At 41.9% G+C, this 24,647-nt stretch overlaps 1 protein-coding gene across 8 annotated transcripts in view; it reads right to left on the bottom strand.

Moving 5' to 3' along the window:
* The window catches only part of MARK3 (microtubule affinity regulating kinase 3), a 114,328-nt gene extending 91,289 nt beyond the window's left edge, over positions 1–23,039 (bottom strand). For 7 of the 8 annotated variants that reach the window (XM_045777198.2, XM_045777200.2, XM_045777199.2 and 4 more), the window contains exon 1: positions 22,360–23,038. In XM_045777198.2, the coding sequence (XP_045633154.1) occupies positions 22,360–22,410 (51 nt within the window). In that variant the 5' untranslated portion in view covers positions 22,411–23,038. Of the gene's footprint in view, positions 1–22,359 lie in introns of all 8 variants that reach the window. The other variant, XM_087856259.1, reaches the window with a different exon arrangement.
* Positions 23,040–24,647: the final 1,608 nt, after the last annotated feature.

Below are 24,647 nucleotides of genomic sequence, written 5' to 3'. Positions count from 1 at the left end.
CATTAGACTATAAACTCATACAACAGACTGAAATAAATGATGTTTGTTAAATTACAATAGAGTTAAACTTAGTATATTAGTTTGATGTTTCCTTAACATAAGGTGCCTGGCTAGTTCAGTTGGTACAGCATGAGACTCCTGATCTTGGGGTTGTGAGTTCAAGCGCCATGTTGGGTGTAGAGATTACTTTAAAATAAAATCTTTTCTTTTTTTTTTAAGATTTTTTTTATTCATTTGAGAGACAGAGAGCACAAGCAGGGGGAGCAGCAGAGGGAGAGAGAGAAGTGGGCTCTCTGCCGAGCAGAGACGCTGGGCTTGATCCCAGGACCCTGAGGTCATGACCTGAGCCAAAGGCAGATGCTTAACCAACTGAGTCACCCAGGCACCCCAAAATCTTTTTTAAAAAAAGATATTATTTATTTATTTGAGAGAGAGAGCAAGAGAGCAAGAGCTGGGGAGGGGCAGAGGGAGAAGCATACTCCCTGCTGATCAGGAAGCCTGATGTGGGGCTCCATCCTGGACTCTGGGATCACGACCTAAGCTGAAGGCAGACACTTAACCAAACTGAGCCACCCAGGCGCCCTTTAAAAATAAAATCTTAAAAAAAAAATTCTAATGTGTTTAACAACAACAACAAAAAACGCTCTCAAAACAGAAGCAATTTATTCATAGGAATATTGGCATATAGTTTTCTAGTAGTATCCTTTTCCAGTTAAAACTGATTTCTTAAGTAGGCTTTTCAAATTTCAGGTTGGTGCTTTACCAGGTAGATACAAAGGCAAACCTGGAATCATATTTATTATGTTAAAAAAATTAAAGATAACTTTTTGGGGGTGTACGTGTGTCTAAGGTATATTCTCACTTGTGTCTTCTTGTTATATAATAAATGAATTTGACGGTTCTTATACATGGACACATTTTTTAAGAACTAATATGTACAACATAAAACGGAATGCATTCCTCATTCATTTTTCTTACTGCTTCTTACATTAATTTGATATGGCCCTGTAACAGTGAGTAATGCTTCTACTTGGCCTTCATTTTATTCTTCCCATGCTTCTATCAATGGCCCTAAAGAAAAAAAAGTTTCTAATCTTATGGCACTCAATGTGGATACTAACCATTTTGACAAATAATTCTGAATTCTTGGACTGTTAGCCAATTATTTCATGCATAGGCTTTCCCCCCCTCTGTAATATGGAGCCAGCCAGTAAACAACCCGAGGACAAAAAAAAGAAAATGTTATAGACTTCTTCATTATTCACATTACAACATTGTGTGGCAGCACTAAGCATGTAACAGGTATTCAAAGCTGTTAAATTTAATTCTTAAAGATTAAAGGAGGCCTGAAACTTCTCTCTCATGGATTTGAGCTTATACCACTTCAGCCACCATGAAAATTAGAGTATGTACACTGCTACTGAAAATAATCAGAAGCAAGCCAAGGACAGGAAATTATTAACAAATTCATAAAGCGTCCATTTTCAAATTAAAAACTCTAATGCAAAGCATTTAATTTTCCAGGTAATATACTAGAGAATGGAGCAAATGCTATAGCTACCTACTCAACATTGAATTCTCCCTTCTTCATTACCAAGAGAACCTGGATGTCTGTTTGGTGAGGCAACAAGGCCAGCTAAATACTTATTTTCTCAAATTTCGCTGCAGCCAGACGTAGCGTATGGCTTGGTACTGGCCAGTTCTCATTAATGAAAGCCACTGGGGGCGGGGAGGATTCTGGGAAAACTTTTTGTTTCTCATAAAGGGGAACAGATACACTAGTACAGTCCCTTCCTCCTTTCTTGTGCCTCAGTACAACCATAACTGAAGACGTAGAAGTTATCCTGCAGCCATAAGGTCTCAAACATGAAAGAAAAGACAAAACTATTTTTAAAAACCACCAGCTCCAGGGGCGCCTGGGTGGCACAGCGGTTAAGCGTCTGCCTTCGGCTCAGGGCGTGATCCTGGCGTTATGGGATCGAGCCCCACATCAGGCTCTTCCCCTATGAGCCTGCTTCTTCCTCTCCCACTCCCCCTGCGTGTGTTCTCTCTCTCACTGGCTGTCTCTATCTCTGTCGAATAAATAAATAAAATCTTTTTTAAAAAAATAAAAAAATAAATAAATAAATAAAATAAAATAAAATAAAATAAAATAAAATAAAATAAAAACCACCAGCTCCAGGGGAGCCTGAGTGGCTCAGTTGGTTGGGCGACTGCCTTCGGCTCGGGTCATGATCTCAGGGTCCTGGGATCGAGCCCCACAGTGGGCTCCCTGCTCAGCGGGGAGCCTGCTTCTCCCTCTCCCTCTGCCGCTGCCCCTGCCTGTGCTCTCCTGCTCTCTGTCAAATAAATAAATAAAATCTTAAAAAACAAAACAAAGCACGAGCTCCAATATTATTGTACTACTGAATCAAAGCTAGAAGCTAACTAGATTTCTTTTGTGAGAAAAGCAAACCCCTATTTGGTTAAGCCATTATGTTAGGGTTTGTTACTTTCAGCCAAAGTACTACTAACTGTTACAGGGCTATATCAACACTAATGTAAGAAGCAACAAGAAAAATGAATAGGGAGTGCATTCCATTGTATGTTATACATATTAGTTTTTCTTAAAAAAAAAATGTCAATACATAAGAGCCATTGAAAATAAATCACATAACCAAAAGATACAAATGAGAATATACCTTAGACACACACCAAAATTTTTTTATTTTTAATTTTTTTTTACCATAATAAATATGGTTCCAGGCTTGTCCTTGTATCTATCTGGCAAAGCACCAACCTGAAACTTAAGAAACTGACTTAAATCAGGTTTAAACAGAAAAGGACACTACTAGGAAAGAAAACAACAGGCCAATATCCCTGAAGAATAACAATGCAAAAATTCTCCATTCTCAATACTAGCACACTGAATTCAGCAACAAAATGAAAGGATCATTTACCATGATAAAGAGGAATGTATCCCTGCGATGTAAGGACAGTTCAGCATATCAATCAATGTGATACATCACACTAATAATAAAAGAAAATAATCACACAATCATCTTGATACACACATAAAAAGCATCCAACAAAATCCTTGACTTAAAGTCAACATCCATTCATGGTGACAGATCTTAACAAATTAGGCACTGAAAGAACATATCTTGACATAAAAAGGTCATACATGTGAGGCCCACAACTAACATCATAATCGATGGTGAAAGGATAAAAGCTTTTCCTTTAATCTGAGGAACAAGACAAGAGTGCCCACTCTCACCACTCCTAGTCAACATAGTACAGAAGTCCTAGTGGGAACAATCAGGCAAGAAAAAAAATAAAAGGTATCAGAATTGGAAATGAAGTAAAATTCTCTCTATTTGCAAAAGACATGATTTTACAGGGGTGCCTGGCTGGCTAAGTCGGTAGAGCACATGGCTCTTAATCTCAGGAGTAAATATAAATTCAAGCCCCACGTTGGGTGGAGAGATTCCTTCAAAAATAAAATCTTGAAGGAAAAAAACAAACAAACATGATTTTATATATAGAAAACCCTAAAGACTCAACCAAAAAACTGTTAGATCTATTCAATGAATTCAGTGAAGTTGCAAGACACAAAATTAATTAAAAAATCAGTAGTGTTTCTATATACTAACAATGAGATTTTTATTTTTATTTTCAAATATTTTTATTTATTTATTTCTCAGAGAGAGAGAGAGAGCATAAGGAGGGGGAGAAGCAGGCTTCCTGTTGAGCAAGGAGCCCAAACTGGGACTCAATTCCAGGACCCTGGGATCATAACCCCAGCCAAAGGCAGACACGTAACCAACTGAGCCACCCAGGCATTCCTAACAATGAGATTTTTTCATTTCATTTATTTATTTATTTATTTATTTATTTATTTATTTATTTATTTATTTATTTAGAAATCACAGCAGGGGAGGGGCAGAGGGAGAGAGAGAATCTCAAGCAGACTCTGTGCTGAGCATGGAGCCCAACGTGGGGCTTGATCTAATGACCCTGAAATCACGAACTAAACCAAAATCAAGAGTTGGTCACTTAACCAACTGAGCCACCCAGGTGTCCCCACTAACAATGAGATTTCTGAAAAGAAAGAAATCGATCCCACTTACAATAACATCAAAAAGATAAAATACTTAGGAATAAAGTAAGGAGGTGAAAGGTCTCTATACTGAAAAGAAATTGAAGACAACACAAATATCCTGTGCTCATGGGTTGGAAGAATTAATACTGTTAAAATGTCAATACTACTAATAGCCATCTATAGATTCAATGCAATCTACATCAAGATTCCAATGACATTTTTACAGAAGTAGAAAAAAACACTCCTAAAACTTATATGGAACCACAAAAGACCTCAAAGAGCCAAAGACATGTTGAGAAAGAAAAGAGCAGGATGTATCACAACTGCTGATTTCAAGCTATACTATACAGATACATTATGATAATAAACAGTATGATAATGGCATAAAAGCAAATAGACCAGAAGAACATAACTGAGAGCCCAGAAGTAAATCCAAGCATATCCAGTCAACTAATAGTTGACAAGGGAACCAAGAACACTCAATGGAGAAAAGACAGACTCTTCAATAAATGATGCTGGGATTAACTGGGTACTGATATGTAAAAGAAAGAAACTGGACCCATATATCTTATACTACTCACAAAAATTAACTTGAAATGGATTAAAAACTTAAATGTAAGACCTGAAACCATGAAACTCCCAGAAGAAAACATAGGAATAAAGCTCCTGGACATGAATCTCAGTAATGATTTTTTGGATATGACACCTAAGGCACAAGCAACAAAATAAAAAAAAAAGCAAGTGGGACTACATCAAACTAAAAAGCTTCTGCATAGCAAAAGAAACCATCAATAAAGTGAAAAGATAACCTATGGAATCAGAAAATATTTGCAAACTATATATCTTAAAAAAAAAAGACAAATGCTGGCATGGATATAGAAGAAAAGGAGAGGCGCCTGGGTAGCGCAGTCGTTAAGCGTCTGCCTTCGGCTCAGGACGTGATCCCGGCGTTCCGGGTTCGAGTCCCACATCGGGCTCCTCGGCTGGGAGCCTGCTTCTTCCTCTCCCTCTCCCCTGCTGTGTTCCCTCTCTCACTGGCTGTCTCTCTGTCACATAAATAAATAAAATCTTTAAAAAAAAAAAAAAGAAGAAGAAGAAGAAAAGGAAACCCTTGTGCACTGGTGGGATGTAAACTGGTACAGCCACTATGGAACACAGCATGGACAATTCTCAAAAAATTGAAAAGAGAACCACCACATGATGCAGCAGTTCTACTTCTGGGTCTATATCTAAAGGCAACAAGGGGCGCCTGGGTGGCACAGCGGTTAAGCGTCTGCCTTCGGCTCAGGGCGTGATCCCGGCGATCTGGGATCGAGCCCCACATCAGGTTCTTCTGCTATGGGCCTGCTTCTTCCTCTCCCACTCCCCTTGCTTGTGTTCCCTCTCTCGCTGGCTGTCTCTATTTCTGTCAAATAAATAAAATCTTTAAAAATAAATAAATAAATAAAGGCAACAAAAACACTTCCTCAAAAAGATATCTGCATCCCCATGTTCATAGAAGCTTATGTACAACAGCCAAGACATGGAAACAAATTAAGTGCCCATCACTGGACGAATGGATAAAGTAGCTGTGGTATATATATGCAGTGGAATATTATTCAACCATAAAAAACAAGGGAATACTACCATTTGCAACAACATGGACAGATCTCAAAGGCATTATGCTAAGGGAAATAAGACAAAGACAAATGTTCTACAGTCTCACATGTGAAATCCAAAAGCAAAACAAAACAAAAAAACAAAAACAAGAAAACAAATTCCAAACTCACAGAAAAAGAGATCATACTTATGGTTACCAGAAGTAATGGGTAGGGGAAGGGAGAATTGGAGGAAGATGGTCAAAAGGTACAAACTTCCAGTTATACAGTAAATAAGAGATGTAATGTACAACATGGTTACTATTGCTAACACTGTTATATGATATATAGGGAAGTCATTAAAAGTACAAATCCTAAGAATTCTCATCACAAGGAGAAATTTTTCCCCTTCATTAATTTCTTCTTTCTTTTCTTTTTCTTGTATTTATATGAGAAGATGGATGTTAGCTGAATATACTGTGATAGTCATTTCACAATGTACATAAATCAAACCATCCTGCTGTACGCCTTAAACTTACACAGCGATGTATGTCAATTACTTCTCAATAAAACTGGGGGAAAAAAACAGGTTTAAAAGTTTAAAACCGGGGTGCCTGGGTGGCTCATGGGGCGCCTGGGTGGCTCAGTCATTAAGCATCTGCCTTCAGCTCAGGGCGTGATCCTGGTGTTCTGGGATCGAGCCCCACATCAGGCTCCTCTGCTGGGAGCCTGCTTCTTCCTCTCCCACTCCCCCTGCTTGTGTTCCCTCTCTCGCTGGCTGTCTCTATCTCTGTCAAATAAGTACATAAAATCTTAAAAAAAAAAAAAAAGTTTAAAACCAACTTTACACGATGTTTCAACTCTTCCTGAACAGAGCTTGGTCCCTTTTGTAAAACACAAGACATGTGCCCACACATCCTTTCCAATCCTTAAAAAAACAAGCCACCTCCCTAACACAAGGCAGGTTTTTCAAATGTAAAAAAGTCTACAAAGCTAAATTGTGACAATAAAAGGCTGTCCCCCCCCAAGTACTTTAGAGATACTCATAAAATCAAATTTCACTTTTCAAAGCAGTGGGGTGATTATTTCATTCACTACAGAAAAAATATTTGATAAGATTCAGCAGTTTGTAATTTTAAAAACTTTTAGCAAACAAGAAACAGAAAGGAACTTCCTTAATTTGATAAAAATCATGGACCAGGGGGGCGCCTGGGTAGCGCAGTCGTTAAGCGTCTGCCTTCGGCTCAGGGCGTGATCCTGGCGTTCCGGGATCGAGTCCCACATCGGGCTCCCCGGCTGGGAGCCTGCTTTTTCCTCTCCCTCTCCCCTGCTGTGTTCCCTCTGTCGCTGGCTGTCTCTCTGTCACATAAATAAATAAAATCTTAAAAAAAACAAAAAAATCATGGACCAGGGCGCCTGGGTCGCTCAGTCAGTTAAGTGTCTGCCTTCGGCTCAGGTCATGATTCAAGGGTCCTGGAATCAAGTCCTGAATCAGGCTCCCTGCTCCGCAGGGAGTCTGCTCAGAGGCCTGCTTCTCTCTCTGCCCCTTTTCCCACTCGTTCTCTCAATCTCTCTCTCTTTCAAATAAATAAAATCTTTAAAAAAAAAATCATGGATCAAAACCCTTCAGCAAATATTACACTAAGTGGAGAAACTTTAAAATCAGAAACAAGAGAAAGCTGCCTATTATCACTATTATTATTTAACATAATACTAAAGGTCATGGTCAATACTTTTAAGGAAAGAAAAAAGTTGTAAGATGTGAGAATCAGAAGGAAGGAGATAAAACTGTCACTGCCTGTAGATGACATGATCTACCTATAAACCGAGATTCAGAAATACCACTAGAACTCATGACAGTTTGGTAAGGTACAAGATCAACCTGTAACATTTCTCTACATCTGTAGTAACCTGCCGCAACATTTAACAAAAAAAATTACCATTCATAATAACAATAAAAAGTATAAAACAGGTAGAAACTACCTTAATCGAGAATATATACAAGCTCTCTGGAGAAAGCTTTAAATTTTTAATAAAAGACATAAAGATACCCAAATAAATGGAAATTCCATGCCCTTGGATAGATACTACAAATTCTATCCAAATTGATCTACAGGTTCAATGCAATCTCAATTAAAATTTCCAGTTAGTAGTTTCTGAATGAACTTTAAGTTTTTGTGTAATTTTAATCTTACTCTGAAGTTTACATGGACGAATAATTGCCACGTCAGTCTTGACAAAAGAGTTTAAAAAAAAAAGCTCAGAAACAAAAAGTGATCAAGGTTAATTAACATAAGCATAACAAAACGTGTTTCTGTCATGTACCCTCTAATAGCATTGCACTGAGGGAGACACGACATCTTTTCTGGGCATTCTTGCCAAAAATATATAACCTTAATCTAATTTTGAGAAAACATCAGACAAACTTAAATTGAGAGACATTCCACAAAGTAACTGACCAGTACTCATCAAAACTGTCAAGTGCAGGGCTGCCTGGGTGGCTTCAGTTGGTTAAGCGACCGACTGGTGATTTCAGCTCAGGCTGTGATCTCAGAGTCCTGAGACTGAGCCCCACAGCAGGATCTGCACTCAGTGGGGAGTTTGCTTGGGAGTCTCTCCCTCTCCCTCTGCCCCTTCCCCGACTGGCATGCGTGTACGTGCTTTCTCTCTCTTAAAAAAAAAAAAAAAAAAAAACTGTCAAGAGCATAAAAGACAAAGACAGAGGAACCCTTACAAACAGTGAAGACTAAGGAGACACAATAACTACATGCAATGTGGGATCTTTGACTGGATCCTAGAAAAGAAAAAGAACCCTAAAGAAAAACTGGTGAAATTCAAGTAAGTTCTATAATCACCATCATTAACAGTATCAGACCAATATCAATTTTCTGGCTTTTGTAACTAAACCATGGTTACGTAGTGTTAACATTAGGGGAAGATGGTTGAAAGGCATACATGAACTCTATACCACCCTGGCAATTTTTATTTAAGTGTAAAATTATTTCAAAATAGGGGCGCCTGGGTGGCTCAGTGGGGCGCCTGGGTGGCTCAGTCATTAAGCATCTGCCTTCGGCTCAGGGCGTGATCCCGGCGTTCTGGGATCAAGCCCCACATCAGGCTCCTCCACTGGGAGCCCGCTTCTTCCTCTCCCACTCCCCCTGCTTGTGTTCCCTCTCTCGCTGGCTGTCTCTCTCTGTGTCAAATAAATAAATAAAATCTTAAAAAAAATATTTCAAAATAAAAAGTTGAATAGAGAAGATATATAAATAGATACACAGATTAAGATAGACTATGAAGCCACAGTCATTAAAAAGAACAGAAAACCTGTGGGGTATGGGCACAACAGACAAACAGCCCTATGCACCAGAGTACAAAGCTAAAAGATATAAGTATGTGGGAATATAAGATACAATCAAAGGGGCCCTATAAACCAGCAGGGAAAGGAGAGACTGCTGAGTAGACAGACAGCAGTGGGAAACCGGTTCACACATAAGCCTATGAAGAAAAATAAAACTAGATCCTTACTGAGACCATATGCAAAGGCAGGCTTCGTCTAGACGGATTAAATATCTACACGTGAAAGGTAAAACGATAAGAGGTTAACAAATGAAATAAGAGAATATCCTTGTGATCCGGGTATTTAAGTAAAACTTCAGATCAAAAGCACAAACACGGGGGGCGCCTGGGTAGCGCAGTCGTTAAAGCGTCTGCCTTCGGCTCAGGGCATGATCCCGGCGTACTGGGATCGAGTCCCACATCGGGCTCCTCTGCTATGAGCCTGCTTCTTCCTCTCCCACTCCCCCTGCTGTGTTCCCTCTCTCGCTGGCTGTCTCTCTGTCACATAAATAAATAAAATCTTTAAAAAAAAAAAAAAAAAAAAGCACAAACACGGAGCTCCAGTGGCGCAATCGGTTACCGCGCGGTACTCATACAAAAGCACAAACACAAGGCAAAAGTTTATGTTGGTTACACCAAAATTATGGATTTGTTCAATGAAGGGCATTATAGAAAGATGACAGAAGGGGCACTTGGGTGGCTCAGTGGGTAAGCATCTGCCTTTGGCTCAGGTCAGGATCTCAGGGTCCTGGAATCAGGCCCCCATGTCAGGCTTCTCTGCTCAGTGGGGAGTCTGCTTCTCCCTCTACCTCTGCCCCTCCCCCTGCTCATGCTCACTCTGCCTCTCTCATAAATAAATAAATAAATAAATAAATAAATAAATAAAATCCTTAAAAAATAAAAAATAAAATCTACATTGGAGTAACATCTAGAAAAACCAAGGAATACCTAAGAATCAACAAGAAAAAGACAACAACCCAAGAGAAAAATGGACAGAGGAAAAAGAGCAATTACAGAACACTCCAAAAGCAAAGGAATATATAGAGCTAATAAAAATCATAGAGAAATACAAGTTGACAATGAGATATCACATTACACTTAATAGGCTTGCAAAAAATTAAAACTGGATAATGCTAAATGATGGCAGGAATCAGGGACACTCCACTACTGGCAGGAGTGTGGACTGATGTAGTCATCCAGAAGGGCAACTCCTGGCCTATCTGTATTTTCTGGGACAGAGCAAGTCCACTCCTAGGTACGTATCCCCCAAAAATTCTTACACAGCTCCGTAACAGATAACGGACACGCATGAAGATACTCATTGTCGCATTTTTGTAGCCGCAGGAGGTGGAATGTCTAACCCTGGTGAGCAGATAGGTCAAGTATGGTGGACAGATGCATACTATAGAGTGCTAAGCAGTGGTCAGAAAAGATTAGATGCATAGATGAGACATACGCAATATTTACATGACATGCCAAATGTACACTTTGTAGGAGCACATACATATACGCACATTACGATATTAAACAAAGAACAGTCACTCTTGGAAGCATATGGGAAATGACATATAGGAATTAAGAAGAATAAATAAAACAAGAGAAGGAGTTCACACTGACCAAATATAATGTGACTTTTTACAGCTGAGTTTACAAAAAAAGTGTCTAAGAATATGAAAAGAAATGGAGAACTATTACTGTTCATATCCATAAATTCAGTGAAATTTGTTTCACTTTTAATAAAATATTATTATTGGTAAAACAGGTGAACTATCATAATAATGAAATAGACTGAAAAATAATTTACCCGTCTAATCCTCAGGAGGATTATAAGGCACAAATAAATTGTGGCTAAAGAAAACTTTCACTCAGTAGCTTTTGACCAGTTAACTACAGGCTAAGCAACTACTAAGTGCCTGGCACTACAAAGTGATGAAATAAAGTATGCTGCCAAATCTTTCAGGCACTCTTAACCTAGCTGAAGAGCTAACATGGGGCACAGTAACTAAAACAAGGGGCGATTCCAGCCCCACTGAGAAAATCGGAGAGTAGGTATTCTAAGTGCCATCGGGTACACAGAACGTGAGCTACATATTTAATTTTCAATTTTCTAGTAGAAACATTAGAAGAACACAGTAACTGGTTAAAATAATTTAAATATTTTTTAATTTAACCATATTCCCAAACATTTCAACACATAATATAAAAAGATTAAGACTGTATGTTCTTTTTTTTTTTCATACTGTCTTTGAAATTTGGTATATATTTTGTACTTACAGAACATCTTAATCCAGGCTACCCACATTTGGCTGATAGCTACTGTATAGGATAATGCAGCATTTAGCACTCAGAGGATGTGAACACATTTGAGCGAGATGCAAGAAAAAAGGTACCCTAGAGGTGAAGAAATAGTCTTTGAAAGATAAACAGTAGAGTTCTAATGGAAGATGAAAGTTATTTCAAGCCAGGCACTAGCACAGGAAAAGCTAAGAAAACTTGGGGGATGGGGAACTATCCCCCCTAACCTGCATGTCTAACCACTTTCATCTCATACAACTCTCTCATTTCACGTGGCACTGACACTGGAGGGGAAGAAAAAAAAAAGGCTTTAGTTCCTTGACATCATGATGGCTGGCAATTTACCTTTATGCTCCTGACTAGGCTGTCCTTTCTGCCTTGCTCCCCTTTCTCTCCCCAACCCTTAGCTTAGTTAATTCCTACACTAAAGTACTAGACTGTGAGGTCCCTCTGCAGTCTCAGAACACAGGACCTGGCAACCAGCTGGTGTGAGATCTCTGGGTAAACAAACAACCAAGCAGAATTGTCTGGCTGGGTATTAAGGTTACACAGTTGAGCAGTGAGAAATAACAAAGCTAGAAAGGTGTATCAAGAACTTTGAATACTAAACCAAAGACTTCAGATTATCCAGTTTTTTAGAATAATACTACAAAAACTATTTCAAGAGGGAATTAACATCTATAGAATGTCCGGGGCGCCTGGGTGGCACAGCGGTTGGGCGTCTGCCTCTGGCTCAGGGCGTGATCCCGGCGTTCTGGGATCGAGCCCCAAGTCAGGCTCTTCCGCTATGAGCCTGCTTCTTCCTCTCCCACTCTCCCTGCTTGTGTTCCCTCTCTCGCTGGCTGTCTCTATCTCTGTCAAATAAATAAATAAAATCTTTAAAAAAAAAAAATCTATAGAATGTCCATGATGTGGTGTGGACTGGGCCAAGCATGTTATCGGTGTTATTTTCTTCAATCACAACAACCCGGAGTAGATGGTGTTATTTGGTTGTGGTAAAAAGAAAAAAAAAAAAAGTCAAATGTACAACATGGTGACTTTAGATAATAATACTGTATTGTATATTTGGAAGTTGCTAAGAGAACAGATTTTAAAATTTTCATCACAAGAAAAAAGTTGTAACTATACGTGGTGATGGATGTTAACCATTAATTAACTATACTCACTGTGGTGGTCATTTCGCAATACAAATATTGAATCACTATGTTGTATACCTGAAACTAATAAACTAATGTTTTACTTTATTTTTTTTTTAAGATTTATTTATTTATTTATTTGACAGAGAGAGAGAGCCAGAGAGAGAGGGAACACAGGCAGGGGGAGTGGGAGAGGAAGAAGCAGGCTCCCAGCGAAAGAGCCTGATGTGGGGCTCGATCCCAGAACGCCGGGATCACGCCCTGAGCCGAAGGCAGACGCTTAACGACTGAGCCACCCAGGCGCCCCTAAACTGATGTTTTAAATGTCAATTACATCTCAATATAAAAAAGTGAAATAAAATATTTTTGAGGTACAGATAAGTGAATTAACTTGGTCATGATTAACTTACTTATATTCGAAGGCTAGTTTCAATTCCAAGTATGTAATTCCAAATCCCAACGTCTCGTATGCTTTGTTGTTGTTGTTCCTTTTTTTTTGCTCCACATCTTGTCCACTCTACCACATGCAGACATGTCTACATAATCATTCCCTCAACCAATCTTTCACTCACATCTTTCTCTCCACTTCCAAGCCCAGATGCTATTCATCAAGTTCTAAGAAAGCTGTCTTAGGGGCGCCTGGGTAGCTCAGTCGTTAAGTGTCTGCCTTCGGCTCAGGTCATGATCTCAGGGTCCTGGGATCTAGCCCAGCACCGGGTTCCCTGCTCGGTGGGAAGCCTGCTTCTCCCTCTCACACTCCCCTTGCTTGTGTTCCCTTTCTTGCTGTCTCTCTCTGTCAAATAAATAAATAAAATCTTAAAAAAAGAAAAAAAAAAGAAAGCTGTCTTAGGTTTTAAAAGGGGAAAGAGGAGATGCTTTCAGTGGAATAACTACAGAGGGGAGAGGCTGAGGACACAAGGACAGCGATGAGAAGACCAGTAAAAAGACCATCAACATTAAAGATGGCTAACATTTATCTGTTACTTACGACGTTATCAAGCACTGTTTCAAATGCTTTACCCATATTGTCTCATTTAATCACTATTTCAACCAATATTTTGTTGATTACCTGTAATAAATGGCAAGCATGTTCTAGGTATTTGTTACAATCCTAAACAAACAAACAAAAAATTCCTGTCCCTGTGGGGCTTTCCATATACTAAAGGAAACCGACAAAACACAGTCTACATAAGAAATACATAAATAATATGGTATGTAGGAAATAACTGCAATGGAGAAAAGAAAAACAAGATCAGGGTTGGGGTGACTGGGAAAGTCGTTGGTGATTAAACCACTGAGGTGATACGTATAAAGAGGTGAGAAAGTCAGCCATGAGGATATCTGGAAGAACGGTGTTCAAAGAGAAGGGCAATGCCAAGGCCCTCAGGTTGGAGTGTTCCTGGTGTGTTCCCAGAACAGCAAGAAGACTCCTGGGTCTATGGGTGTAGCAGGTGCGGAGAGGTAGGAGATGAGGACAAAGAGGAAAGGAAGCCCAGAGCACAGAAGGCCTTATCCTTGTAACGGCCCTGTGAGGTCATCACTATTACCAATCATATTTTATAGATGAGGTAACTGGGGCACAAAGAAGTTAAATAACTTGTCCAAGGTAACACCATAAAATGTTAGATCCGATTATAAACCCAAAGAGTTATTATTACAGTGGTTTGAAAACATGAAACAGATGTTTTTGACACACTTCCCATTACAAGGTAAGTTCCATGTTCCTTCGGTTGAATCTGGGTGGCTGTGACACATTTAGCCAAGAGAAAATGACAAAAGTGATACTGTGTGCCTTCTGAGGCTAGGTCATAAAAGACGGGCAGCTTCTATCTTTTCGAAACGCTGAACAACCTCAGAAGTCTGATCACATGGAGGCCTCCGTGTTGGAGAAGCCCTTGTAGACACTCTTGCCAAGAGTCCCAGCTGAGCCCACCCTTCTGCCAAGGTGCTAGATACTTGAGTAAAGAAGCAATCTAGGATGTGGATCTCCCAGCCCAGCTGTTCAAATCCCCCTAGCCTTTTGAGATCCTCCAAACTGAAGTCCCACATAGAAAAACAGAGATAAGCCATCCCTGTCTGAATTCCTTACACACAACCTGTGAGCATAATAAAATGACTGTTGTTTCATACTACTAAGTTGTGGAGTTCCACAGTTGTTCCACAGCAATAAGAACCATTATACGATAAGCAGGAAATAAATATTAAGAACCTGAACCGGTGTGCCTCAGCGGCTCAGTTAGTTAAGCGTCTGCCTTTGGCTCAGGTCATGATCTCAGGGTCCTGGGATCAAGCCCTGCTTCGGGCTCCCTGCTCAGCGGGGAGTCTGCTTGTCCATCTGCTCCCAACCCCCATGCTGGTGCTCTTACTCTCTCTCAAATAAATAAATAAAGTCTTAAAAGATTAAAAAAAAAAGAACCTGAACTATGTTAATAGAAATGAAACAAACAAACAAACCTGGAATACATTACCATGGTATGTGGAAGGTTCTTTATCATTAAATATCTTTAACGTCTAGATGGCAACCTTCTTTTGAGAGAAGAAAACAAGCTCGTTTAGTCCATTCCACTAACAGAGCTAATACATGCTTATGGGTACCAAGGAGGGCCTAAGAATAGGCAAGGGCTAGCAAGGGAGGGAAGACAAGAAAAGACGGAGATAGTATATGAACACAATGCCATCAAAAACACCTCAAATGCCTTCAACAACAAAAGCTGATTGCCCTGGTTTAAATTATTCTTCTGGATAAAGAATGGCAATTCTCAGAGCAGAAGGCTGAGTTAGGGAATGGTTCTAGGTGGACTCCTCTCCATGATTCTCATGCTAGAATCTGCTATTGTAGTCAATGAAGTCATAAAGGTACTTACTGCATAAAGAATGGGGCTATCTAAAATTCTAGAATAAAAACCTTTGGGCTCAGCTTATTCAAATTTTATACTAATTCTACCAATACACATTTTCATGTAAAATGTCCATAATACAAACTCCCCAATATTGAACATCCACCTAAATGCAACCATCTATTAGCAACAAATACAAACAAAACACCTCCTGCTCTGTTCAAGTTTCAACTCTGAACACCAAGATTCCATGTAACCCACTTACACAATGCCTTATCTAGTCCACATAGGGTTACGTAAGACTAACCATGGCTGAATAGCTCAGGTGGCTAAAATGCAGTCCTGAAAAACTCTACCTGGAAGAAAAAGTTAGACTCCCAAAAAAATAATCCTTGCTTCCAGTGCGAACTTCCGCCCTCCCAATTACTGTACATGCAGGTGCATATGGGTCAGCACAAACTCCTTATTACTACTTGCAGACCAACTCCAAGCACATTCTTTAAATTCTTGTATAAGACAACATTAAAGCTGGGATATTCCTAGGGAAGAGATTTGTTCTCTCCTTCAGGTTTAACTTTAAAGTTTAAAGTGAAGGGGAGATGGGGTGCCTGGCTGGCTCAGCCAGTAGAACATGCAACTCTTGATCCCAGGGTTGTGAGTTCAAGCCCCATGTTGGGGGTAGAGTGTACTTAAAAAAAGAAAGGAAAAAAAAAAGTATCAGGGTGCCTGGGTGGCTCAGTCAGTTGAGTGTCCGACTCTTGGTTTGGGCTCAGGTCATGATCTCAGGGTTGTGGGATCAAGCTCTGCATTGGGCTCCACATTCAGCACAGAGTCTGCTTGTCCCTGTCCCTCTGCTCCTCCCCATACTTGCACACACTCTCTATCTCAAATAAATAATAAGATCTTTTAAAATATATTTAAAAATATATAAAAATGAAATAAAATGGAAGTGAGACAAAAGTTTTCTTTTCTTTCCCCCCTTCTCCCAGCCCCCTCCACATAGCCACTGCCCCCCCCACACACACACTGAGACAAGCATTTTCTGCTTTAGTCCTCCCAGTGGTGATCAGAAAGGGCTGTATTCCCTGACTTCCAGGTTGAAAAGAAATTCCACAGATAAAATTTGGCTGTATCTTACTTAGAATCCAGAACAACCCTCCTTGAAATTAAAGATAACAGGTAACATTAATTGACATTAAACTGTGTATAAATCTATTCTTAGAAGTAATTACAATGTAAATAATCATGTACTACATAAATAACCAAAGTGACCTATATTCTACTCATTGCAAATCTCCACTTTCACCTAATTTACATACAGAAGAAACAAAAATAACCCTCAAATTGAAGTCTATAAGATCTTTTCTCAAAACACTTTGACATAAAGAATTTTTATTCGCAGAGAGCAACTTTTTTAAAAAGGCTTTACTCAATAGATAGTTGTACTTGGAAGTTAAAAGGCATACTGAATGAAATCATACTATATATTTTAAATGAAATACTATATAAAGTACTTAGTACTGTTGCCTGATATACAGTAAGTGACCAACAAATAGTAACTATTTTTATACTCCATAACCGCACCTTTTTACAAAGAACCAACTTTAAAAACGCATGGAACTTGAAAACTTTGATCTATCAGAAATCTCTCTTCTATAGTCACAATACAATCTAAAGGAATAGAGTTTAGTTGGCAAGCTTTCACTGAAAACAAATGCAGTGATTAAAATGTGGTTTCTGGACCTGCCACATTAACATCACCTAGGAAATTGTTAGAAATGCTAACTGTAGGGGCGCCTGCGTGACTCAGTCGTTAAGCATCTGTCTTCGGCTCAGGTCATGATCCCAGCATTCTGGGATCAAGCCCTGCATTGGGCTCCCTGCTCAGCGGGAAGTCTGCTTCTCCCTCTCCCACTCCCCTTTCTTGTGTTCCCTCTCTTGCTGCCTCTCTGTCAAATAAATAAATAAAATCTTAAAAAAGAAAAGAAAAGAAAAGAAAAGAAATGCTAACCGTAGAATCAAAGTCAGGGGTAGGGCCAAACAATCAGAACTTTAAGAAACCCTCAGTGATACTGGTGCTTGTTCCAGTTTGAGAGTTTATTAGACTAGTTTCTCCACCTCAGGGTGCTTTGTTCTGCAGGGACGGCGAAGTCCTAAAGGGCAGGTGCAATATGGTTCCTAGGTATATCCTCTACCGCACCTAGCACAGCATCATACACAAAGTAGACTCATACTCAAACTTGAACAGGTTAATCATAGTCTCATATAACCTACAGCTGACTAAACAAGAACACCACAGAGATAAGGCATTCTGGAGGCTTGTTCACATTAATAATAAGTACATGCTGCACACACACCAGGTGCTGTTAAATAATTGGCAAAGCCCTGGGGCCTCTGGTACTTTGGCAAATAATCCAGGTTTACAAAGTTTGATGTGCTTTAAAACTTAAGTGAAAACTACATTTCTAATTTTACCAGTGTCCACACAGGATTTGACCATGGCTCTATACAAGTCAACTACAAAACACAAACTAAAAAACTTTTCTGTTGCTTTCAAGATGCATCTAATTTCACATATTAGTTAACTGTAATATGTGGACCCAAGAGCTTCCAGTTTAAATGAAGTGTTAAAAAACTAGATAACTGGGGCACCTGGGTCAGCTCAGTCCATTAAGCGTCTGCCTTCAGCCCAGGTCATGATCCCAGCGTCCTGGGATACTAGCCTCTTGTCCACCTCCCTACTTAGCAGGAGCCTGCTTCTCCCTCTCCCTCTGCCTCTCTCCCTGCTTGTGCACTCTCTCTCTCTCTCAAATAAAATTTTTGTTAAAAATTTAAAAAATAGACAACTGAAGAAATTTGAAGGCTGACTGGATATCTGATACGAAGAAATTATGATAAAGGGATTATGATTACCATGTTTATAAAAATGAAGCTTTATCTCTTTTAAATGCTTTAGAGATGAAACGACATGACGTACTCAATCTATTTCTTGGGGAGAAACCAAATGAAATAAGACTGGCTACTGAGCTGCTGAATACATGGAGGGCTAACTATATACCAGCGTTTCTCAACCCTGGCACTACTGACATTTTTGGCCAGATTTTTTTGTTGTTGTTGGGGGAGGAAGGGGTGCTGTCCTGTGTATTGTAAAATGTTTAGCAGCATTCCTAATCAGTAAACTCTCTTCAGTTGTGACAATCAAAAATGTCTCTAGACATCATCAAATGTCCACTGGGGGGCAAAATAGTTCCTGGTTGAAAACCACTGATAAAAACTTGCTAAATACTCCCTGCTTCTTTGTCTGAAATTTTCCATAACAAAATATTTGTTTTATTTTAATTATACTCTGTATTTTGGTACAACCACATCTCTCTAGTTGAGTAATTAGTACATAAGCTTTTTTTTTTTAGATTTTTTTAGATTTTTTTTTAGATATTATTTATTTGAAAGAGAGCATGAACAAGGGGAGGGGCAGAGGGAGAAGCATACTACCCACTGAGCAGGGAGCCCAACGTGGGACTGGGACTTGATCCCAGGACCCTGGGATCATGACCTGAGCTGAAGACAGACACCTGACCAACTGAGTCAGCCAGGCGCCCCAGTACATAAGCTTTTGAGAAACAGCTTGGTACACAAAAAAGCAGAGAGGACTGACCTGGAGCTCTGGAGCCTAGTATAGGTGCTGCTACTAAACAGTTTTGTCATAAGCAGCTCCTGTCACTTCTTGAGCCTCAGCATCCCCATCAGGTCGGATTATTTGATTAGTCCTTTTGAGTTTTAAAATGATTTGATAACAGTGCTATCTTTTATTTAAAACAATTTTATTTATTTATTTATTTATTTATTTATTTATTTATTTATTTGAGAGAGAGAGTGAGGAGGTGGGGTGGAAGGGGAGAGGGAGAGGGAGGAGGGGAAAGAATCTTAAGCAGACTCCCCGCTGAGTGCAGAGCCCAACACAGGGCTCCATCTCATGACCCTGAGCCGAAATCAAGAGTCGGACACTCACCCAGGCGCCCCAAACAGTATTATCTTTTATATACCCATCAGCTAAAGGTGTATATTCACATATGTAAATGAAACAAAAGAAAACAGAGTAGTGTACTAGGATGAAGACAATATTCTTGTTGCAAATTGCCTGCCTCTTATTATTCTTGATCTATAAGCAACATTCCTATCACAGTTATACCCAATTATTTAAAATGTAAATAAGATTCCCAGGAGGGGTGTCTGGGTGGCCCAGTCTGTTAAGCATCTGACTCTGGTTTGCAGGCTCATGAGTTCAAGTCCCACACTGGGCTCCATGTTGAGCATGGAGCCTAATCAATCAATCAATCAATCAATCTCCCAGGATAAGCAAAATGTAAAGTCTTTTTACAAAATGGAAAGACAAAGCTTCTCATCATAATAGCCAAAACATCCATCAATGGTGGATGGATTAAAAATTGTCCTACATTAACTGGATAATATATGGAAGTGTTGAATCACTATATTGTACACCTGAAACTAACATAACACTGTATGCTAACTGGAATTAAAACTTAAAACTTTAAAAAAAATTGTATATTCAAACAATGAACTACCACTCAGCAATAAAATGAAATGAATTACTGATACACAAGCATGAATACAGACTCCATTTATATAACATTCTAGAAGAGATAAAACTATAGAGACAGATGATAGATGAGCGGTTGTCATGGGCTGGGGGAATAAAGAGGGGACTAACTGCAAAGGGCCACAAGGTAAGCACCTTTCTGGGCAATGAAAATGTTCTCTATCTTGACTGTGATGATGGTTAGGTATCTATACATTTGTTACAACTCATTAAGCCTTACGCTTAAAAAGAGTAAACGTTCTATCTCAATAAACCTGATTTTAACAAAAGAGCTGCTCCAGAAACTGAGAGCTCCCATTCATTCTTGTATCCTCACCAACTGGCAGGAAGTCTAATACTTAGCAGTTCAGTAATGGCAGGTAAATAACATGGCATATGCCAGATGTGTAACACTGACACAAGTGTACCACATTGTCAAAGACACACAACTACTCCCAGAACATTCTAATATAAATTTAAAAATGGAACAGGGCATGGTGAATTAATGTAATGTAATGTAATGATGTGCTACAAACCTCTGATTCTAACATTGTCAAAAATTCAAATTTACATTGTTCTTTTTTTAAAAAATTTATTTATTTGAGATAGAGAGCAGAGTGAGCGAGGAAGAACACAGTGGGGTGGAGGGGCTGAGGGAGAGGGAGAAGCAGGCTCCCCTCCGAGAAGGAAGCCTGATGTGGGGCTCAATCCCAGGACCCTGGGATCATGACCTGGGCAGAAGGCAGGCACTTAACGGACTGAGCCACCCAGGCACCCCTCCTATGCTGTTTTTAAAGAATAAAGTTAGTAGTTTCTAACAACACACAAAAAGATTAGAACATAATTCAACAAATTCACCAGAGATCAAAGTAAAAAGACTCATTGAGTGTAAATCCTTCATTATCACAAATCTGACTGTTTTTGGCTCCAGTTCATTTAGAAAGATGGAGCTTCTGCTCTTGGGTCAATGTAAGATTTTGCTTCTCTGGGTGAGAGTCAATGATCAAAGCTAATCAACTCGCTTTTTTGCTTACTCCACTCTACAGCATAGTTAAGGAATAGGAAAATGGTCGAGTCAGAAGTAGGTTCTTCCAAGGGTCTATAAGAAAATGAATTTCCTGACTCACCCACTCTATGATTTTCTAGTATTCACTCTTTACGAAACTTTCTAATCCATCTCAGGTGAAGGAACATATGCCACTGCACTACTCACTTACCAGGTTAAAGAGCGCTAAATACTATACATTAATACACTACAGGAATGCTTTAGACCAAAGTTCACATAAACATTAAATCCCCTGATAGTTATCCAGCAAATAAATGGCATTTTGAAGATCAAAATGAAGGCATTTGATACCACGAGGCCACAAAGTCTCAGGACGTTGTTGAAAGCATGGAAACAGGCAGAGCAAGAAAGCTTTTCCTAAGTGATGGCATTTTCTTGCCAGGAATTACCTCATAACACGTATAATGAAAGGCCAGTGAAGTTTCTTCACAAGCTATTTGCTAGATGTTTTACAGAAGATAACTCCCAGCTAGACTGGAAGAGTTCTGAACCCCGCGCTAGAGAAGAGTTCAGAAAGCACTTAAGAGTCAACATTTGTCCAAAGGAATTTCCACTACAAGTTGTCATTCCCTAAAAATGCTGTTCCTGGACTTTTTAAAAGGTCTACATGAACAAAATCAAAGGTTCCTTTTATAGAATCATAGGATGTTAGTGCTAGAAGGGACCTAAGGCTCGTGTAAGCCAACCTGTTTTTAGGGAGAAGGAAAGCTAAGCCCGGAGCGGGTGTTCCGGAGCCAGAGAGTGAGTAAGGGGGCAGCTTTACTATACACCTTCCTTTCAAAAAATGCTTAACCGACCCTTCAATACAGATGTGTATGGAAAGGAAGCTACTCCTTAATGCAGTCTACTCTCGCCAAAAACTTCTCTTCTGAATAGCGTTGGAGTTCCATCCAAGGGAGATTCCTCAATGGCCACTCAACTGTAGTGACTGTCACTAAACTTAGTTCCAGACAATTTTTAAAAACCGGGCATAAAGGGCAGTCCACTTGACCCAATCAATTACTTTTCATCAGCACCACGAACCCGTTTTCAACCTGACAGCCTCTCAGAGCTGCGTGCCCAATCTAAAAGGAGGGTTTGCTTAAAATAAGCACTACACAGCGCAGAGAACCGACACACACTCGGGCAACCCACAGCGCAGCACCCCGGGGTCTCAGGGCACCGGCTGGTCAGGATGAAACTTACAAGCTTTACTAGCAAACAAGACTCCGGCGTAAACACGAATGCACAGCCGGGCCCGCACGCCAGCAGCAGCAGGGCTGCCGCCTCCACGAAACGGTCCGGCCCGGCTGCCCCGCGGTGCCTACCGCCTGCCCACGATTTCCAGCGCGCTGCGGGCTGGCGACCCCTGACAGCAAGGGCTGCTGTCGTGCTCTGGCAGGCAGCGGGGGACACCCAGCCCGGGCAGATCCCGAGAACACCTCGGTCACTTACGTTCTCAGTGTCTCTTTCATTCACCGTTGGCAGCGGAGTCCTAGTGGACATTTTACTTCACTTCACTTCTGCACAATGCGAGGGTGAAACAAAACAGCACGGCCTTGGGGGGCCGGCGACCGCGTCCTCGAGTGCCCTGCGGTTCCGGAGCGGCGCCGCGGAGGGTGGCTCCCCTCCCCCACAGCCGTCTAGATCCCGGGCCGGGCCCGGGCCGTCCCTCGGCGGGTCCCGGGGCTCATGCTCCCCCGGCCCCGGCGGCCGCGCCGAGGAGCCCCGCGGGCGGCGGTGGCGGGGCCGGGCCGGCGGCGGCGGCGGGCTGCAGGTCGGCCCGCCGGCGTCCCCGCGCCTCAGGGCGGCCCGCGGGCCCGGACCCCTTCGCCTCCTCGTCCGCCCTCGTCCGTCGCACCGCGGATTTCAGCGCCGGGGCCTCCACACAGCGCCGCCGGCTGCCCCTGAAGAGGAGGACGAGGAGGATGTGGACAAGGTGGAGAGCAAGACAGGCCGCCGCGCGCTGCGGGCGCCAACCATGGAGGGGGCTGCGGAAGCGGCGCTTTCGCCCGGCTGTTCTGCTCTCTCCGGTTCGCTTGCCGCCTCAGCCTCCACCCGCTGGCCGCCGCCGCTCCCGGTACCCCGGAGCCTCACGGACCCAAGATGGCCGCCCCTCGGCTTCCTCTGCTGCCTCCGGATGCCGGAAGTGACGGCACCGCCGCCTCCCGGAGCTCGGCCAATCAGCGTGGCCCGAGGAAGCCTGACCGGCTGCTGTTGCTAGGGGCGACTTGGTCCTGTCCTGACTGGAGGAGGCAGCGCTCTGTGCGCGGAAGGGGTGGCCGGGCGCGGTGGGCGGCGGGCGCTGCAGGCGCCTCCGAAAGAGTCGGCACAGGGCCCTGAGCGGTGGCCTGAGTTCCTCTGCTAGGGTGGCTTTTACAGTGTTGGTGGAGCGCCTACTGTGTGCCGAAGTAGAGGTCGCTTCCGCGGGACCGCGGGGCACGGAGTCGAGCCGCGGCAGCAATGACAGGGCTGGGGCTGCGGGGAGGAGCCGGGCTCCTGCATGATTAACGGTGACTCGGGAGTGGAGCATTCAGTCACCCTTCCTGCCACCAGCTCTGCGTAGCTGGGGGCTGAGTTCGGGACCCTCTAGGAGCTCGCGGTCAGGAGGGAGATGGACTCGGACTCAGCTAAATGCCATCCGGAAGGAAGACTGCTCTACTGGGGGTTGGAGAGGGAGCGAGGCGAAGCCCTAGAAGCCCCCAGGGGCCAATTCCTAAATGCCAGCGTGTGGCTGCTGAAGGGCTGGAAGCACCCCTGGGTCCCTGGGGCCGAGCTCAGCGACGCTTGCAGCCGGGAACATCGGAAATGTTACTGGAAAGCTCCCTCGCCTCTGCATGTGTGCGGTGGTCCTGCGCAGACCCTGACCCGCGGTGGGATCCATTGGCTCGGGGTTCTGAGGAAGGATATTCTGAAGTAACACGAACTGTTATTGAGAGTTTACCTTGTGGATACATTACATTTTTTTTAAAAGTTTTTATTTATTTATTTTGACAAAGAGACAGCCAGCGAGAGAGGGAACACAAGCATGGGGAGTGGGAGAGGAAGAAGCAGGCTCCCAGCGGAGGAGCCCGATGTGGGGCTCGATCCGATAACGCCGGGATCACGCCCTGAGCCGAAGGCAGATGCTTAACCGCTGTGCCACCCAGGCGTCCCACTGAGCCACTCAGGCGCCCCTGGATACACTGCATTTTTTACCTCATTTAAGCCTCGGAATAAGTTCTTGCAGTGGGTATGCCTTGTTTTTCTTTCTTTTCTTTCTCTTTTTATCCCCCAGCATGTGAAACGTCTTGCTATGTCTGGGACATTTCCTGCTCTGTGAGACATACATGTCTTTAAACACCAGCATCATACCCAGAGAGGGCAGATGCTCCCACCATAAAAACACATGAGGACGAAGATGCATTTGGGGCTCCCATCTCACCCTCTCAGGCTAGTGTTCACTGAGCCAAGGGCAACCTTGTTTAAAATGTTATTCTCTTGGGGCACCTGGGTGGCTCAGTCTGTTAAGCATCTGCCTTTGGATCAGATCACGATCCCAGAGACCTGGGGATTGGGCCCCAAGTTGGGCTCCCTGCTCAGTGGGGAGACTGCTTCTCCCTCTGCCTCTGCCCTTCCACCCCACTTGTGCGCTCCCTTCTCTCTCTCAAACAAATAAATCTTTAAAAAAATAAATAAATAAAATGTTATTCTCTCTCTCCGTCTTTGGCCAAGCAGACATGATTAAATTATCATTATTTAAA

This window comes from Ursus americanus, chromosome 26, assembly GCF_024610735.1.
Source record: "Ursus americanus isolate L20-20 chromosome 26, mUrsAme1.1.p, whole genome shotgun sequence".
NCBI lineage: Eukaryota > Metazoa > Chordata > Mammalia > Carnivora > Ursidae > Ursus > Ursus americanus.
This window is presented reverse-complemented; position numbering and strand designations above follow the sequence as displayed.